Source organism: Silurus meridionalis, chromosome 21 (genome assembly GCF_014805685.1).
Source record: "Silurus meridionalis isolate SWU-2019-XX chromosome 21, ASM1480568v1, whole genome shotgun sequence".
Lineage (NCBI taxonomy): Eukaryota > Metazoa > Chordata > Actinopteri > Siluriformes > Siluridae > Silurus > Silurus meridionalis.
The window spans coordinates 15,776,281-15,795,680 of record NC_060904.1 but is presented as its reverse complement, the minus strand read 5'-3'; the positions used below and the strand labels follow the sequence as shown (position 1 = coordinate 15,795,680).

The window sequence follows — 19,400 nt, the reverse complement described above, 5'->3', positions numbered from 1 at the left end:
TTTTTTTTTGACGTTTGATCTCCATCTTCGCCATCGTCATCGTTCACGTGTAAAACGTCTTTCGTATTTTATCCATGAATGTATAACGGTAACCAGTTAAACGCTTTCGAAAGCAAGAAGCCGCTGCTCTTGCAGAACAGAACCGAAGCACACGTACGTGTAAAACGCTTTGTACGCGAGTCTATGCATAACCCTGATGCCACAGCATTATGGACCCGCTGGAGTCCATCTTCCATCACCGGAGGAACCGTTCCTACCAGTGTGAATGTGTATTAAGGACTATCGGACCTGATATGAAGCGTACACATTCTTTTACAGAAGAGATTAAGACCGAAATCGGGCCGAGGCTCGACCCGAACCTCGTCTCCTCATCACTATGCACATGCGAACTTTAACCATGATAAAGAAGCTCCATATCTTTAATGTAATGTAATGTTATATTCTTCATGTCCATATTGTGCTCTGTTGTGTAAGATATCTATCTATATATAGTATATGAATAAATATCTATTACTCTATAACAACTATAAAAAAATGTCACACTTTCTTTCTTATTATTTATGAGTTCTAGAGGTGTGAAGGTGGATGAGTTTAAATGTCTGTGCAAAGTAATGGAGGGTGTGTTGGAGTAGTGAAGAAAAGAGTGGCAGGAGGGATTCAGGATAGAAGGGTATCTGCAAGAGTGAAGTGGGGAAAGTGGTGAGACCTGGTATGTTGTACGGTTTAGAGACGTACGGAAGCGGAGCTGAAGATGGCAGAGTTGCTGAGATTTGCATCGGGAGTGATGAGGACGGACAGAATTACAGGTAGGACGTTTTGAAGATAAGGTAAGAGACGTGATTGAGAAGGTTTGCTTATGTGAAGATGAAGGACATGGGATATATAAAAGTTTTGACTAGTTAAACTAGTTCCCTTTTCACAACAATACAGCGTACCTGCCACATCTGGAATGTGTCCTGGAAGTCTTTTAGTGTCAAGCACCTTCTGTGAAGCTGCTGTGAGATAAGATGCGTTGTGGAAGTTCCACATTAAGCGTAACTATAAATAATTTAAAAAGTATGTGTTGCGCTTGGATGCAGTTGTTGACAAATTGCTGTGGTATAAGAAGAAAAAACACTTCACAATAGGAAGTTTATCAGTGGGGTAGTAACTATAACACCGTTACTGATTATTTTGCTGTAATTAACAATTGTAAATGTACAACCCCAATTACGAAAACTTTTAAATATTTGGGACGCAACATCAATAAATGTTAAAATTGTGAATATATACCATTTTAAAAAAGAAATTGTCATTTTTAATCAAAAAAGTTGACAGGGTGATCTTTAGCACTGTGTGGCATCATGTCTTCTGCTCGTATTTATCTGGAAACTGAGGAGACCAGTTGCTGAAGTTTTGGGAGAGGAATGCTGTCCTACTGTATATGAGTCTGATAAAGGATTCTAGCTGCTCAACAGTTCCAGGTGTCCTTTGTTGTGTTTTTCACTTCATGATGTGCAAAAAGTCTAGACTGCGGGCTGGAAGTCTACTATGAAGTCTTGCTATTTTAATAGATCCAGTTAGCATTGTCCTGCTCAAATATGCAAGGTCTGCCCTGAAGAAAAATGTTTTGGGGATGGAAGCATTTGTTGTTCTAAAACCGGTATATAAATCAGACTGACAAGGAAAAACAACCAGCTCTTTATTCAAATTTGGACTAACTCAGACAGAAAAACTCAAATTAATCCAGTGCTGTACAAGTTCAGTTAAAAAAAACAAAGATTATCTGATAATCTGATAGTTTCAGAGTAAAGTACAACCAGGAACTGAGATTTCAGGCTTGAGACTGAAACTGGAATGTCAAGAAAATAATCCTACATTCATAATCATGAGCTTCATATAAATGTTTGTGCAGACAAGCTCAACGTCGAAGGGGCTCCAAACCCCTAATTTGTTTAAGATAATTGTGAAGCTAGTTATGTACAGGTAGCATGCAGGCAAAGGTTGTGCAGGATGTGAGGTCAGAACTAATATATACTGTGCAATATAATAAATTCGAATAAGATCGATTACATTTGAGCAGTAGATTCATGCAACTGAGCTACAGTTCCTACAGTTCAGAATGTAGACCTGCTCTGCTTCACGTCCTTGCGTCACTCCAAACTCTTAATTTTTAAAGCAAAAATGCCTCGGTGTGGAAGAAGCAAAATTTGTTCTTTCGGCTTCCTGGTATATTACATCACCCCACAAGGACGAGTGAAGTCACGGGCTGGCAGTTCGGCTGTTTCCTGTCTCGGATTCGCTCCTGCAGAGAGAAAATACCACAGGAACAATTCAGCCAAATGGAAAATGTTCACCTCCACCACAAAGATTTTTTAAAACCTGAAATAACCAGTTTTGCACTTGAGTTACAAGCAGGATGATATTTTAACATTAAAATATATAATTTAAACTACTTTACGATCTGAATCACTTTTTCTGCACAATTCTCTGAAGATTACACTATCCATCGGCCACCTCACACGGTCACGTGAAGATATCACACCTAATTCCTGTTTGCTGATGATTATCACTGGTACATACACTATACGGTAAAAAGTATTGGACCACCTGAAATTTCCAGCTTCTCAAACTTTAACCACAAAGTTGAAGACATATAATTGTATATGATGCCTTTTGGTTTTGAACTACGAGATCCAAACCTCTTCTATCATGACAATGCCCCTGTGCACAAATCCAGCTCCATTAAGATATGCTTTACATGGGTTGGAGAGGAAGATATTCTGCTGTAGAGCTCTGATCTCAACCCTATTAGACGCCTTTGGGACGAATTGAAAGGGTGACTGCACCCAGGGTCTCCTCACCTCATCTACACCAATACCTGACTTTTCTAACACCCTTGTTCAAAAAGCACATATGAATCTAATGCTTATGTGTCCACAAACCTTTGTCCATATAGTATATGATTAGCGCTAGCTAGATAGATTGTTGTAAACAACAGAGTAACATGGATGTATCTATGGTTTTTCCCAGTTTGTAGCTGGAAGTTTATAATCATAAAATTCCCAGTTCTGACCTTATACTTCACATTTGAGGTAAGCCTAATGCATTTTATATAAATATTACAAAAAAATTAACTACCATTAGCATATTATTAAGCTGGTATTACATTAAGGAACTTCATCAGCAAGGACAAGGGGCACAAGAAGATAGCTACTAGCTCTCCTAACTTGTTAGCTACATTCGCTTTGTTGGTCAAGCACAAAACTACCAAACAAAACATGTGAGTTTTTGGATTCATCATGCAGAAGAATTGGGAAGAATACCTAGATACAGGTATGCTGTAGTAATCTTGCTCCAGCACTTCCTCAATCATGACCTGAGAAACAGCAAACACATACAAACGTAAAGCAATGGAAGCCATAACAACCCTGCAGGCCATATAATGGTTGAGGAGGATGAATCTTACAAACTGACCTGTACCTGCTCGTAAGTGAAGCCCTCATGTGGACTTGAAGGGCCCAAATCTCCTAAAAGAACAACAATTTTAAGATTTTATTGTGGTTTTTGCCTCACGTTACAGGAAAAGAGCATGTTATCTTACCGTGGGTTTCAGCTCGACCAGACTGCGCCATAGACCACCAGTTCTTGCTGCCCCACCCCAGCTCTACTACCTCCTGACTTCCCTGAAGCACCTGTTAAAAGAAACAGAACACAGTTCTGAAGCTAATGTAGCTACTATTGCTTCTATTATAGACTAGAATAAAATTATCGGGACACCTGTCTTTTCTAGCCATATGTTCTTCCCCAAAATGTTACCACAAAGTTTGAGGCACACAATATCTTGAATGAAGAAGCATGAAATTTGAACTTCGCTTGAACTAGGAGAATCAAACCTGTTCCAACATGACTATGACCCTGTGTACAAAACCAGCTATTTGAAGATCTTTTTGCATGGTTTGGATTAGAAGATCTTGAGTGGTAAGCTATTGAGCTCTGGGATAAATGGGAGTGCTGACTGCAACCCAGGCCTCCTCACCTCACCTACATCATACTTGACTTCACTAACACCCTTGTGGCTGAATGAGCACACACCAAAATCTAGTGGAACATCTTACCAGAAGAGTAGAGGTTATTCCAGCAGCTAATGAGGACCAAATGTGGAATGAAATGTTAAAGCACCTACAAATCTTTTGGTCAGGTGTCCACAAACATCTGTCCCTATAGTGTAGCATTACTGGCGTTTATGTACTTGTTTTCATTCATAAAAATTTTTACTACAAATGCGTATACAGTATATAAAGTAGATACAGTAGAAAGAAAGACAAAGCCTAAAAACCTTTGTCCTACCTCTAAAAATAGGGATTCATTCAAATAAAATATGTAAAATAAGCATCCCTTGACAAAATCTTCTATATTAACACAAAAGCTTAGTATTTAATATTTTGTTGCTTACCTTATTGAGCGCCATCTTTAGATCAAACGGACTGCTCCCACGCTGGAACAGTGATTTTTTGAAGCGCTCCAGTACACGCCGCTGAAAACTGGTCTGAGGTCCTGGTGGAAGCTGAAAACAATGTAATATACAGAATTGTTTGAGAAAAGGTTAACATTTAAGTAAAGGTCGACCTATAATGGATTTTACCGATGAAGATAGCTCGGAATCGTACTTGACGATGACCGATTAATCAATAGATGTATAAAAATCAATAAAATGTATACTGGATAAAAAACTAACAAACCTAACACTTCATGCAAAATAGTAATAAATATTAAAAAAATTTAAAAAATAAATATAATTAAAGAATTAATACATTTCATTTAATAAAATTAATATAGCGCCCTTTGTGCAGCACGCAGTCTCACGTGTCAAAACAAACAGTGATTCGCCTCTAGTGGCCGCTCTTGTACTGTATAATGACAGCGCAACCCGGAAAAAATATCGGTATGGATTTTTGCCAAGAGCCGATAGTTCCAGCAATCAACTATCGTTGTAAATTAATCAGCAAAACTGATTGGCAAAAATTTGTAAAAGCTATTAATCGGTCTACTTCTACATTTAAGAATTTACGCTTCCTGAAAGTTAAAAGTGTTTAAAAGCTTGAACATGATGATATACGGTCTTACCTGAGTAATGAATATGATTTTATGGAGAAGCTTAAGAAGGCCTAGGTTGGGATCATCAATCTCACGGACTTTCCTGTGGGATACGCAGATTCCTGCTGATCCTGTGGTACACAAGGAAAAAATGATTAAAAAAATTAATGAAACAGAAGTTGGTAATGTTTTAAAGTGTTCTTGTACCTGTAATAATCATATCATTTCAAATATACCTTAATCAAACTGCCGAGTGTAATATCTGAAGAATAAGACTTATATATATATATATATATACACTACAGTATATTGGGTGTCAGTTGGTTCTTTCAGTAATTAAGTGCAATGTACCTGGGCGAGCTTTAGGCTTTAGGATTTCTCCACTGAAAGGTAGGAAAAAAAACAAAAAATTATGACATGTAAGAAAGGAAGAAAAAAATAAAAAAAGTCAAAGATATTGACTGAGAAGTAAAAACAACAGCAAGTTTCTGAGATAATACTTTTTTATTCATGAAAGTGTTGCTTTTTATTTATAGCTACATCACCACCATAATAACTAATCAGTCTGGTGGGGAATAAATTGGCAACTCAATATAAGGTACTTTTCATAATGATGTACTTATTAAAAAAAAAAGATTCTTTTATACAAACATACCCAGCTCGGCTTTGGTCGTCTGGAAGTGAAAAGCTGTCCAGGCTCTTAGCTGAGTGTACACAATTCAGAAAAAAAAGCTCAAAATTCTAGAGAAATGTGGCAGTAATAAATCTTAATTAAATTGAATAAGGACTCACTGCGATGTTGGTGTAGATGTGTCTGAGCTGAGGCTGAACTCAGGACTGAGGACGTTGTTGAGGCATGACTTAATGCAAAATCTGTGTATAAATAACAGCAGTGTTACCTTTTGACCAAGATCTTATTATATTAGAAAAAAATATGCAGAAAAAAACACATTTTAATGTAATATAACATCAATACATGGATAATAAACTCTGCAGTTTGTATATTCTAATTCACATCCAATACCTTCAGTCCATTTTCTCAGCATTTGCTTAGTAAATACAAACCTTGTACATTATTTTGTTCATCTACCAAGTCTGAGAAGCTTCGTTCCCGTGTCCCAGACTCGGAAACGTGTTGACCAACCGGCAGCTCATCATATAAGTCTGTTCCCTGAGAGAGGATTAAATATGTAATGGAAAAGATATGATGCCATGCAATTCTATAGTTCACTTTTATTTCCTTGGTTCAGACAGACAGCAAATATTAAATTTACTGAAGCTCTGACTTCTAACGCATGTAGAGTGAACTAACTTCACTCTATCAACAACTATACACTTTAAAATCTGCTTATGTGGAGTATTCGTCAGCATAAAATACGATTGTTCTGAGCCTCATCACTCTATTGCTATTTGTTTAGAAGATTATGGGAAAAAAATGTGTAAGTCACATGGAGCTCCTCTCTAGGTTCATCCAGATGTTTTGCAGCTACCTGAGGCAGCCTGCAGCAGGTGAGCCTCAAGCGGTTGCTTTCGATGCAGTATTTCTGCGCTCGCCTCCTGTCACGCTCGGCTCTCTTTTCCAGTGTGTTATGTGAGGTGTTCACCCCATCCAGGAACTTCATTATCAGATCACAGATTCTGGAGCTGACTTCCACGATGTCGGGACGCAAATCTGCATTCGGGGTCAGGCACCTGCCGAGAGCAAGTGAGGGAATATGTAAGTAGATGGATGGATGGATGGACGGATGGATGGATGGATAAATGGACGGATAGATGGATGGATGGATGGATGGATGGATGGATAGATAGATAGATAGTCATACACACAGACACAGATATGTGTATATTGACAGACAGACAGACAGACAGACAGACTATGGACCGACAGACAGACAGACAGACAGACAGACAGACAGACAGATAGACAGACAGATAGATAGATAGATAGATAGATAGATAGATAGATAGATAGATAGATAGATAGATAGATAGATAGATAGTCATACACACAGACTCAGATGTGTATATCAACAGACAGACACACAGATTGATAGATAAATAGATAGATAGATAGATAGATAGATAGATAGATAGATAGATAGATAGATAGATAGATAGATAGATAGATAGATAGATAGATAGTTAGTTAGTAGATAGATAGATAGATAGATAGATAGATAGATAGATAGATAGATAGATAGATAGATAGATAGATAGATAGATAGATAGATAGATGATATTCTCACCATTTTATCATGTCTGTAACTCTTTCTGAGAAAGCTGTGTCCTCCAGGGGCTCGAATTCAGCCTCAACAATCTAAAAAAATCGAAGATGAGGTAATAAGAAGAACAGGAACAGAAAGTAAAAAGGTTAGCAGGATAATGTCCATATAGAATATAGTCCCTGCGCTATAAAGTTCTGGTTGCCAGAGTAACTATTATTAGTAGGTTGTTTAACAAGCATCTTCAGTCCCATTGGTAATTCCTCACTGTAGGATATTAGCGAGCGCTAAAAACAGCGCGAACACTGGTGGAACTAAGAATCTGTAAACACACAAATCTTCTACCCAAATAAACATCTTAGAGAAGTGTTCAGAATGAACATTGTGACCTTGGTGGCGAGTGAGAGCATGTTGTTGCTGTAGAACGGAGGACGGAGAGTGACCATCTGATACAGGACACAGCCGGCAGCCCACACGTCAGCCTTTTCTCCGTACGGCTCGCTCTTCACGATCTCTGGACTAACACACAGTGAGCCGGTGAACCAAAAATACTACTCAGCATTTTCAGAATCAATTTACACAAACACAGTACGCACCAGGAGTAGAGAATGGTCCCAACCACAGACATTAATTTGCTGGTTTCTTGTTTCTGCTTTGCGAGGCCAAAATCAGCTGTAAAAGAAAAAAAGACAGATTTCTTGTTTTGTTTTGTTTTTTCTCTGTTTAACAACCAGCTATTTTTTGTACAATGAGTTTCTAAAGCTGATTTTATAAAGAAAAAGTGTGACAAAAAAAGGAATATTACAGAAAATATCCACCATAGAAGCCTAAATTGAATGAATAAATAAATAAATAAATTTAGTAAGTAAATGAATAAATCCTATTGTTGATCCATGATTTTTTTTTTAAGATTATGACTGAATATGAATTACGACCCAATTTACAAATCTGTTTCAGGGTCACTTCAAAATATTACAAATCAATTACTTTTCCTTTCCATTTTTATGAAGCAGCAACTATAAAATATTTAAAATAAAGTTTGCCCTAAACAGGTATTTTTCAGGAGCACTGATTCAGATGATTTTAGGTTTTGATCAAATCTGCATAGTAGGTAAAATGACCACAATATTGAGGTTTCAATACCCATTAAAACAAAACATGTGACAAACAGCAAAAATTATCCCTAAGAAATGATTATATATAACATGTGTTTTCACTGACTGATGGTGACTTTATCTCTCTCTCCCAGCATGATGTTGTTGGGAGTCAGGTCTCGGTGGACGATCCTCTTCTCCTTGTGTAAGTACCGTAACGCCAGACACATCTGTGGAGCAAAAAATGACAATCATTTACAAGATTTATCATTACATAATCGAGGAAAGGATTAAAAAAGTACTTCATCTAAATATGCAATGCAGATTCTTTTTCTATTTTATCTTTTTAACCATTTTATTTTTCATGAACATGCTTGAACCCTGACCCTTGAGAACTTGGAAACTGAGAAGTCAAATCTCTATTTAGATCAATTCCAATTTTACATTCGATCACCTGGATGAAAATGTTCCACACTCGTTCTTCGGTGAACGCCTGATGTTTTTCTTTCAGGGAACTGAAATGCTCGGCGAGCGGCGCACCTTCAACCAGCTCCATGACGATATACAGCCTGTCACCTGATACACAAAGGCATTCAGGGTAAAAAAAAACACTGATAATATGTACAGATCATAGTATCTAAATAGTGGACGATAAAGATTTTTAGCTCAGTGAGGTTTTTTCCCCCAAAAAATATACAAATACAGAAGAAAAGCTCAAATAGCATGAACTGAACAGCATGATTATGGGTTAATTACAAAAAAAAGGAAAAAAACAACAACAATGAAAATTATTAGAAAAATCTAACAGACAAATAGATAATAGATCAACAAACAAACTATATAAATAAATAAATAAATGTGTCATGCATTTATTAGAAATAAAATTTAATAATCGTGTACTGAATATATGTTGATCTAATTGTTTTTTCTTATAAATTAAAAAAAAAATGTGTAATTTATTTTATATTTATTGACATCAATCCAACATTAAAACCAAAAGAAATCCTGGTTCAAAGTAAAAAAATAAAAAAATAAAAAAATAATTCAAATGTGCATATATATATATATATATATATATATATATATATATATATATATATATATATATATATATATATATATATATATAAATAATGTAAATATACTTACATTCTAAAAATGTCTTGAGATATTTCACAATGTTTGGGTGTGTCATCTATAAACAAACAAGCAAATAAATAAATAAATGAGTTAATTAAAATATAATATATATTTAAAATTGGATATATTTTAATATCCAGAAGTCTTTTTGTCCTTTGTGTTAAATACTGCGATGTATTAGTATGAGCACTAGGGGGCAGTACTGAATGTAAGGTATGCCACACTTGCAGTTTCTGACCTGTTCCTTGATGATGGTGAGCTCGGACACTATTCTGTCCACGTTGCAGTCTCTGGATTTCTTGTCGTGACCGAAAACAGGATTGTGAAGATTAACTTCCTTCAGTGCCAAACAGTTTTGCGCTCCCTGTTTACGCACCTTCAAAACAGAAAATAAAACATAAAAAAAAGGGGATAAACATGTTCATATATTTGCGCTGCATTTCATTGGCTCTGTACATGTACCTTACACAATGACAACAAAGTTGAATCTAATCTAATATTTACACAAACTACACCTGAAAGTATTTGATAGTTGATTGTCCTATTGGACAGTGCAAGGTGTCTCTAATGGCAACAATCCTGTATATTTTGTATGCCTGAGCATGTTTCAGAGTTATTACAGTGAATAATTAATAATCAATAGTTCTATAATATACAGTACGTCAGTTCTAACACTGGTTATATGATTAAAACATGATTTCAAAATAGGGCTTCACTTTAAAAACAGTGCCGAAGGCTCCGGTGCCCAGAGGCTCGAGAATGGAGTAGCCGTTAATCACTCTGAGAGGAGGGCGGTTCTGATTCACAGCCTCGATCCGTTCTTTCAGTCCGTCAAGCTCTTCAGTCTGCAGACAAGCATTAAAGTGTGCTTCAAAATATGACAACAAAGACTAGACAAGGAAAAGGGTGAAAAGGAAGAAAAAATGTGTAAAGAACAAGGAAAAGAAATTCAAGACAAGAAAAATTATTTAAAAAGAAAGATGAAGGAACCTTCAGACAATACCGAGTTCATTTGAGGAACAGTGCATATAGGACGTTAATGGATACAAGGTGAGGGAGGTGAGATTGAGATGGTTTGGACATGTGCAGAGGAGGGACATGGGGTATATCAGGAGGAGAATGCTGAGGATGGAGCCACCAGGAAGGAGGAAAAGAGGAAGACCAAGGAGGAGGTTTATGGATGTGGTGAAGGAAGACATGCAGGTAGTTGGTTTGAAAGAGGCAGATGTAGAGGACAGAGGGGGTATGGAGACGAATGATCCGCTGTGGCGCCCCCTAATGGGAGAAGCCGAAAGAAGAAGAAGAAGATAAGAGTTTGATGGATAAAATAAGTTTACCGAGAGGATTGAGATTCTTTCCTGCAGAGGGACGTACGCTGAGATGTCTCTAACATAATGCCCGATGTCTATAAACATCTCGAACAGTTCTGGTGGGAAGATCCTGTGGAGAACAATGAACAATTTAATATTCAGTAAACAAAATGGCCACAAGATATTAAATCATCAAATCATTTGTACCTTTTAAAAAGATGTCTGTTACGTGCCATACTGAAAAGGAAGCGCAGAGTCCGGAAAGCGTAACACTACAAAAATGTACAGACCTCAGCGATGCTTCGTAGCATAAGTATAACGTAAATAATGGCAATTGAATATTTATATACCTGTAATGATGCTGTTTTTGGTCCATTTTGCAGGATCAGTTTGCTTATTATGTACACACCGTTCTCCTGGGACAGGAAAGAGCTTAACTGCTAAATCACATGCTTAAAAAAAACATACTTCGACACAAGAAGGTGTATGCTACATTGCTAGCAAGTCTTTGTGGATTTCCCATGATTCACTGCATGTCAGTTTGACTGAATTGTAGCAATTGAACAAACAGGCAATAAAAAAAAAACCCAAGTGTTTTAAAAACAACATTAATGAAATGCATGTAGCTAAAGATGTAGCATGTCTGTCATTATGCTATTAGTTGGGTATTAGCCATGTGTGTTGATTTATACAGAACACTGTTACAGAACAAAAGGTTCGATTCAACATAATTTTACACATTTCGCTAAAACTAAAGGTTGTCTTTAGCTGCATATTTTTTAGAAATCACACTCACACTCACAAACAAAACACAGTTTTAGAAAAAAAAAATATATATTTATCCATAAATCCATAATTTCATCCATCCATCCAGTCCTATTCCCTGGACACTTTGTTTACCTGCACCACGTGGTGGGCCGCAGCATCGTCCAGCATCAGCTCTGTTATCGCAGCACAGCACGCTAGCAAAAGCAACAACAGTGTACGGCCATTTTAACTCACATTCATGAACTCGAATGTAAAGCTTATATTTTTATCCCAATGTATAATGCATGTGTCACACAGCGGGCAGTAAAATGTGTAGAGGAAGTGAAGCCAGAGGTTTGGGTTACATGTGTGTGTATGTGTGTGTGTATGTGAGTGTGTATGTAAGTGTATATCTGTGTGTTTGTATTTGAGCTCACCAGCATGCAAGGCCGGCGTGTTCTCTTCCGCTTCATGCGAAATGAGATTCTCACATACGTGTTGTGGGTGCAGACGACCAGAAGCATTAGCACTGGAGAGAGTCGCTATGGAGGAACGATCGAAAACGTACACTCGCTCTCTACACAAAAACACACACACATATCAATTAAATAAATTCCAATAATTGCAGCATATAAAAATCTAGTACTAGTACATTTTGAGTCCATTATGTGATCAACTTTGGTTTAAAACCCAATACACACACTTTTATTCTAACTAGCACTTAAAATAGAATACAATGTATGTGGTGACATCAAAAAGTTTCGAGTGTAGATTTGTAACTCGCCAACAGATGGCAGCACGCACAGTCACAGGAAGCACCGAGCTTCATAAATCAGTGTGTGCAACTGGTGCTAATCTGACCACGTGAGTTACCACGTCTGCGATTTCATTATGGACAGCGAACGTGAAGTTCTGACGTTTAACATGATTCGGCAAGTCTATGGCGATGTTGCATTTGACGTGTTTTGAGTCTCACACGTGCTTCAAGAACAGAGGTCGTCATTTTGACACCGACTTGCTTCCAAAAGAATACATCCAAGATATATTCCAGAAGTGGCAGGAGCGCTGTATTGCTGTGCAAGGGGACTATTTTAAAGGTGATCGTGTGTAAACATAGATAAATAAATTACTTCCCTGTAAACAGAAGCCAGTCTCGAAACTTTTTGATACCACCTCGTAAACCCAGAGAAAATAAATATGGACGGATGAGCACTGGGTGCCAAACAGGGAAAAAGTGAGAGGAAATAATTGACCCTTTCAGGATTCGCAAGAGCTGCTGAATTCCTCCCCAGGCACGGATGTTGGTGCTGCCCTCTGGATCCTGGCACAGCTGGACCAGAACCCATACAGTGCTCCAGAGCAGCTTTAGATGATCAGTGTGAAGCATGCTGAGTAGGATGGGGACACCGTCGTATTCACACACCTGCTCACGAACGGCTGGTACGGGGCAGAGCAGACGCAGCAGCTCTGCACTGAGCCTACACACACACACACACACACACACACACACACACACACACACACACACACACACACCACTATAATCAATATATTTAATATATTCAATATTTGATAGGATCTACTGAGTTGCTCAGTAGCCCCTGGTTCCACAACGTCAACTGTAAAAGACTGTAGAAAGGACATTACTCATAATCTCTCACTCCGGTGCTCATTTTAAGCTCGTTTTAAGATTCATAATCACACTCTTGATATCACCCAAATGAGGATGGGTTCCCCTTTTGAGTCTGGTTCCTCTTAAGGTTTCTTCCTCATAACATCTAAAATAGTTTTTTCTTGCCACAGTTGCCATGGCTGCTCATCAGGGATAAATACAATTCATAAATCCATCTGTTTATTTGTTTTTTTCAAGTCATTGTTTTCCAATACTGAGTCTTACCTTTTTGATATCATGTCGTACTCGTGCAAAATCACCAACAGTTTCTCCACAACACGCAGCTCTCCGATCTTTTCCTTGCATTCGGGACTAAGAAAGCCGGCGCATTAGAGTCTAAGAGTGTAAGGATGTGTATATCTGCTCCAATCGTGTTCAGGAAACTCACCTGTCTGCCAGAGTAGTGAGAGCCAGAAGAGCGCCTAATAACACGTTACTGTCACGTGCAGAAAGGAGCCTTGCCATAGTCTGAGAATCACAAGGATCAGAATGATCAATATTATCAACACAGTCTCACGCCATTTTGTGATATAGTCACAAACTTTAATCCATTGATTCGTGTTCATGAACTTCCCTCTTTTTTCGTGTCACTCGGCACGACTGCGGAGGCAGAGGATCATGGGTAATGCTGGCAGAAATGCCAAAGGTAATCTTTTTTTTCCCATTTTTATCAGAGAATAAGGCAGAAAATATACTGTTAGGGTAGGAGTGAGGGTGATACTATAATAAATGTGTGTCTCTCTAATTAACGCAGTCTCCTTAATTAACCAGGAGAATATATTTACTGTATTTTGACTGGAAGGAACCACTGATGATGGTTTAATAGCGAGTAGCTTATCGAGTATAATGCAATAAAAAAAGGACAAAATCTCCTGCTTCAATGTTGAGTAATGGTGCTTAAAGATAAAAAAATCATTAACAAACGAGAAAAAAACAATACAGCGTTCGTGGTATACAGCGGCAGAAAAAAAAAAACCTTGGGCGGAGACACCAAAAATACTTCCTATTGAAATACATCACGATTGAAGAGTCTATAAACACACATTTTGTGACTATATCATGAAATGCCTGAAACTGGGCTGATATTAACTGTGGTGATAAAACTGTGCAGAGGAGTTTTTAGTGTCTACAGTGGGTTAACTTTAAAATCTATGAAATCCATCTGACTTATTTGTAAGGTGTGAAACTCCATTCGTAAAGGATGACTTAAATAAATAAATAAATCAATCGCAAATCATGTCAATATTTGATGAAAATGAGGAAAACCATTCACGAATTCACAATAACTAGCGAGAAATTCAAAATAACTAGCGAGAAGGCTGACTAGCTGACTAGCTCGATAATGTCTACAACCCACAATTTTACAAGAAGGGTTTCAAATTAAACCAACCTTATGAGCCTCACAGTCAATCAACCACTTTCTCTGCTCTTCGACCATGGCCAGTTTTTGACAAACATCTACAAAATAATATAAATAAAATCATTTCAAATGTAAGAGGAACAAAATGTGACTGTAGGTTACTGTTGAGTGCTTCAGTGTTTCTTACAGGTCATGGTGACGAGCTGTTCGGTTTCCAGGACACACTCTTTATTATCCAGATGTGCACTGCTGACTGACTCCATGTACTGAAAATGCAGGTAAATAAATCCTGGAAACATTTCCAAAGCATTGCAAATACTTATTTTGCACTTGTTTCTAGCCAGTCCTTACCTTTATAAGGTGGATCAAGCCATGGAGCTCGTGAAACACCTTCTAAAGAAATATGATCAAAGATTTAGGACAGTTCAGGACATCAACATTTTATAACCCAATACACACACTTTAAGGATAGAAGCTTTTAGAACATTTGCTGTTAGGAAGATTTTGGTGTGTGTTGGTGGAGATCTGTGCTTATTCAGCCACAAGGGTGTTGGTAAAGTCAGATACTGAGGTGGGTGAAGTGAGGAGGCCTGGGGTGCCGTCAGTCTTCCATTTCATCCCAAAGGTGTGATTGAGACAAGTGCTCTACAGCAGTCAACTCAAGATTTTCCACTTCAACCCATGGAAACCATATCTTCATAGAGCTAATGCTTTATAATGCATAGGGTCATTGTCATGCTGGAACAGGTGTGGGTCTCCTAGTTCAAGTGCATGATGCTCTTAAGCACCATAAAAACAATGCAACAACATTATCACTACATTACACTTTACACGACAACAGGCTACAGACCACAGAGTGAAAATGAGGAAATGAGATTCATGACACATGTGGACTTGAACGAAGGTGTGAAAACCATATAAATAAAGACATCAGTAGCATCGCAAAATTTACACAAACACAAAACTAAATCTAACACAACATAAGCATTCTCTGATCCTTCGACTGTTTTCTGTGTAAAATCCTCTGAATTCGTGTCTGGTGTGTTTTTGTGCAGCAATGCCCTAAAAGAAACATTTTTTTGGTTTTGCAAAGAACCTGTCAGCAAATGGTTCTTAGAAGAATGATCTGCTACAATCAAGATGTACAAGTTCAACCTCTTAGCCACCAAGCTACCACTTCCTTTTAATGATTATTGAGTGTAAATAACCTTTAACCTTTAATCTTTAATTAATTAAAAAACCATTTTCACCACAAAGAAATCAAAGTTTCAAGAAAGTCTTCACAAAGACCTTTTTTTTTGTGTGTTTCTATGAACAAATCTTTGAGGCATTTAGTCTTTATGGCACTAAGAAGAAAGAATTATTTTAAGAACCATAAATTGAACAAATCTTTGGGGAACCAAAAATGTTTCTTCTATGGCTTCTTTTAACAGTAAAGGATGAGATATATCTGGCCTTACGATGAAACATAGAACTAGACAGCAATAGACAGTTTTTTAATAATGTGTCTCATTTGGTATCTTGCGAAGGTTTCTTGGAAAGCGTTCTCTGTAGTACCAGAAAATGTTCTTTTATGGCACTAAGAAAAAAAACAACGGTGGTTCTTTTAAGAACCTTTTACTGAAAGGTTCTTTGGGAAAATTCTTCTAGGTCATTGTTGTAAAAAAAGCCTCTTTTTTTGGTTCTTCGTGGCACCTTATTTTTAAAAGTGTCGATAACCAAAGGCGTCTGGGTTTCTGGGTCATTTTCAGTCATTCTTTATTTTTCTTTATTTTTTTTAGAAAATGTTGTTTTTCCTGACATTTAAGTTTCAAATTTCACATTTTATTTGTCATATGTACGAATGACAGTTTGTACAATGAAATTCTTAAGTAAGGCTACACGCAAACTACAGCAAATATTAAATATTAAATATTAACAATATTAAACAGTAAGAAGAAAAGGAGAAAAAAGTTATAATGAAGCATAAGAAAGTAAAAATTATTAACAAGTGTGTGCAGAAGTGTATGTATATATTAAATTAATTAAATGAATATTCACATATATGGCATATTGGCATGAGGTATTTTTATAAGAATATATACATAATTAATCCATGATTAAGAATAGTACCTGGTAACGCTGTTCTCTTATCAGCAGTCTCAGGCAGATTAGAACCCGGAGGATGTTTTCGGATGAGGAATGGCACAGCCACGCACTGTAACACAATGTCACATGCAAAACAAAGAGGATAGTAAGTGATGAGTGTTTTGCAGCGAGACTTGCATATGTTTGATGAATTTGAGTATCGGGAAACCTGCAGTTGAGTCGGTTTTTGATCAGGGCAGTGAAGATATCTAAGAAGACGGTGTGATGGGGATGTCCAGAGAAATGCCTCTGCTCTCTGTATTTTACACTGTGGAAGAGAAATGATCCATCAGTAGCTCTGTTTTGGAAACATATATGTAAGTATGCATTGTTTCAGGTCATAGGCTTTACTCGAGGTTGATGAATATTACAAATGATTACAATTGATGGGGTGAATATAAACCATCAACATGGTCTAAGCCTTGGTGCTTGATCTATTGACTGGATGTGTGGAAGCACTGGCAATGCAAGAAAAATCACAATTTTATCTCCATACTTTAAATACATCTGGAGGATCCCCTGGATGTCACATCAAAGCTGGAAATGTCTACAGCTATACCTCGGACACAAACTCTGGAAAGTACTTACCTGAACTTATCGAGCTCTGCTGCCTCTGCTGCTGTGTACCCCTTCTGCTTTCTGTTCTCATTCACATGAGGGGAATTCTGAGGCTTTTTACTGCTCTTACCCTGATTTCCTCCAGACTAAAACGTATAAACAATATCATTACATATACTCCAAGGATGACTTGACACACTACTGTTACAGAATGGCATGTCGAATTATTAAGAGAGAATCTCCCATCTATTCATTTGTACCTGCTGTTTAGAAAACGGCATGGAGAGCAATGAAAGAAGCCTCCGTAGATCAGGAAGCTCTCTGAAAATCAGCAAAACTTCAGGACATACAGTATTGAATAGAACTGGAAATAGCCTTAGTTTTTGTAATGAAATACATGCATTACTTTTCTTTAGATTTTGAAACTGGCCTATCAAGCGTTTTTGCTCGTCTGTCTGGAGGAGGCATTTTGGAAAAGGTTGTCCCTCGTTCATCCCTGCAGGTGAAACATTGCACAAAACAAGCAAAACAAGTGACACACTGCTTGCATTTATTTATAGCTTCCTGCTTGCATACTAGAACATATAGGTGTCTGGCTACTTGCCTTCTTTAACTATTTTAGTGTTATACTTAGACTGTTTACATGCTAGCACACACACATACTTACAAACTTGCATTTATAAATACATTCTTGCGGCCTTTTCTTATTTCCCCATTTGTGTACTTTGCATACCTGCACTTTTTTTTCCAAAAATACAGTCGTAGACAAAAGTTTTGACAATTTTTTACATTTTCACAAAGTCTGTTGCTTCAGTGTTTTTAGATCTTTTTGACAGATATTACTATACTAAGTATAATTACAAGCATAAGTTTTAAAAGCTTTTATTGACAATTACATAAAGTTTATGCAAAGAGTCAATATTTTTTTAAGACCTCTGCAATTTGCCCTTGCATGATGTCAGTGAACTTCTGGGCCACATCCTGAGTGATGGCAGCCAATTCTTGCATAATTAATGCTTGGAGTTCGTCAGAATTTGTGGGGTTTTGTTTGTCCACTCAGCACTCAAGGATTAACCATGTTTAACAGAGTTAGAACAATGATATCAAATACTAAATGTTTTTTTTTTTTATTAAGTTCATTTAAATGGCAAAGAGGGACTTTGCAATTAATTGAAATATATACTGTATATATATAAGGGGTGGAGTTAAAACCTTCACAACGTCCTTTCTTTACTAAGATATATAAAAAAAAACCCACATTTGTTTAACTGATGTCTCAAATCAAGCATCAAAATCCACCCTGATGCACACATGCGTCAATAAAAACCGTCCGTGAGGAAACATAACGAAAGTTCTGTTTGGTGTCCTGATTATTTACGTAAATTTAAAACATCACAATTACTTTTAAATAACTTTTATAATATTTTGTCTTCATGCTCTATGTTGAGTTCGGTTTCACTAATAATAAACAAATGTACATCCCATGTTGATTAGAGTATTAAAAACTTAAAAAGTATTAATTTAAGGTAAATTTAGAACCACAAATGTGCAATTAAAGTGCGATCAATCACACGTTAACTCATGACAATTGTGCGATTAATCGCGATTCAATATTTTAATTCGTTTTTTCATTTTTTTATTGTTAATTATTAACCACCACCATGTAAAGGAGTCACTTGAATTCTCGTCCGACAGTCTTAAGGGTAAATATACAATAAAAAAAGGATAATAAAACAATTAATTGGTTATACACGCCACAAAACGTCCTCCGCTACTTGTCCTGCTTCTCTCACCTGTTTTTGATCGAAATCACCTGATGCCATTGGAAGTTTTAAAGTCAAGGTCGCAATTGAATGGAGAAAAACTGCAGTCAACAGAACAAGAAGTCTGTAAACGAACCGAATGTCTCAGTGTTTAAATGTGTACAGGAGACAACCAATGAGAAGCCGCGATATTAGAACGTGCTGCGTAACTATAGTGAACGACGACGCTCCAGAAGGAAGAGGGGCGTGGTCAAGATTCAGGGGGGTGTTCCCTGGTCTGGAAGTTTTTTTTTTATTATTATTATTTTCAGATATTGAGAATATAGGTGAA

The 19,400-nt window shown here is 37.1% G+C and overlaps 1 protein-coding gene across 1 annotated transcript; it reads right to left on the bottom strand.

Moving 5' to 3' along the window:
- Positions 1-1,664: 1,664 nt before the first annotated feature.
- On the bottom strand, positions 1,665-19,196 carry nek10 (NIMA-related kinase 10). Its single transcript, XM_046877381.1, has 36 exons — positions 19,100-19,196; positions 17,713-17,802; positions 17,567-17,627; positions 17,337-17,452; positions 16,918-17,016; positions 16,734-16,818; positions 14,973-15,014; positions 14,809-14,887; positions 14,652-14,719; positions 13,650-13,729; positions 13,487-13,573; positions 12,843-13,067; positions 12,027-12,166; positions 11,743-11,804; positions 11,193-11,258; positions 11,050-11,114; positions 10,870-10,972; positions 10,249-10,377; positions 9,771-9,908; positions 9,542-9,587; positions 8,847-8,968; positions 8,520-8,622; positions 7,895-7,970; positions 7,688-7,817; positions 7,323-7,393; positions 6,567-6,768; positions 6,142-6,247; positions 5,869-5,949; positions 5,732-5,780; positions 5,428-5,459; positions 5,107-5,207; positions 4,436-4,546; positions 3,584-3,674; positions 3,457-3,509; positions 3,306-3,358; positions 1,665-2,284 (listed from the first exon to the last, which is right to left on the bottom strand). Exons 2-36 carry the CDS (start codon positions 17,772-17,774, stop codon positions 2,242-2,244), a joined length of 3,177 nt encoding a protein of 1,058 aa, XP_046733337.1. The 5' UTR covers positions 17,775-17,802; positions 19,100-19,196; the 3' UTR covers positions 1,665-2,241.
- Positions 19,197-19,400: the final 204 nt, after the last annotated feature.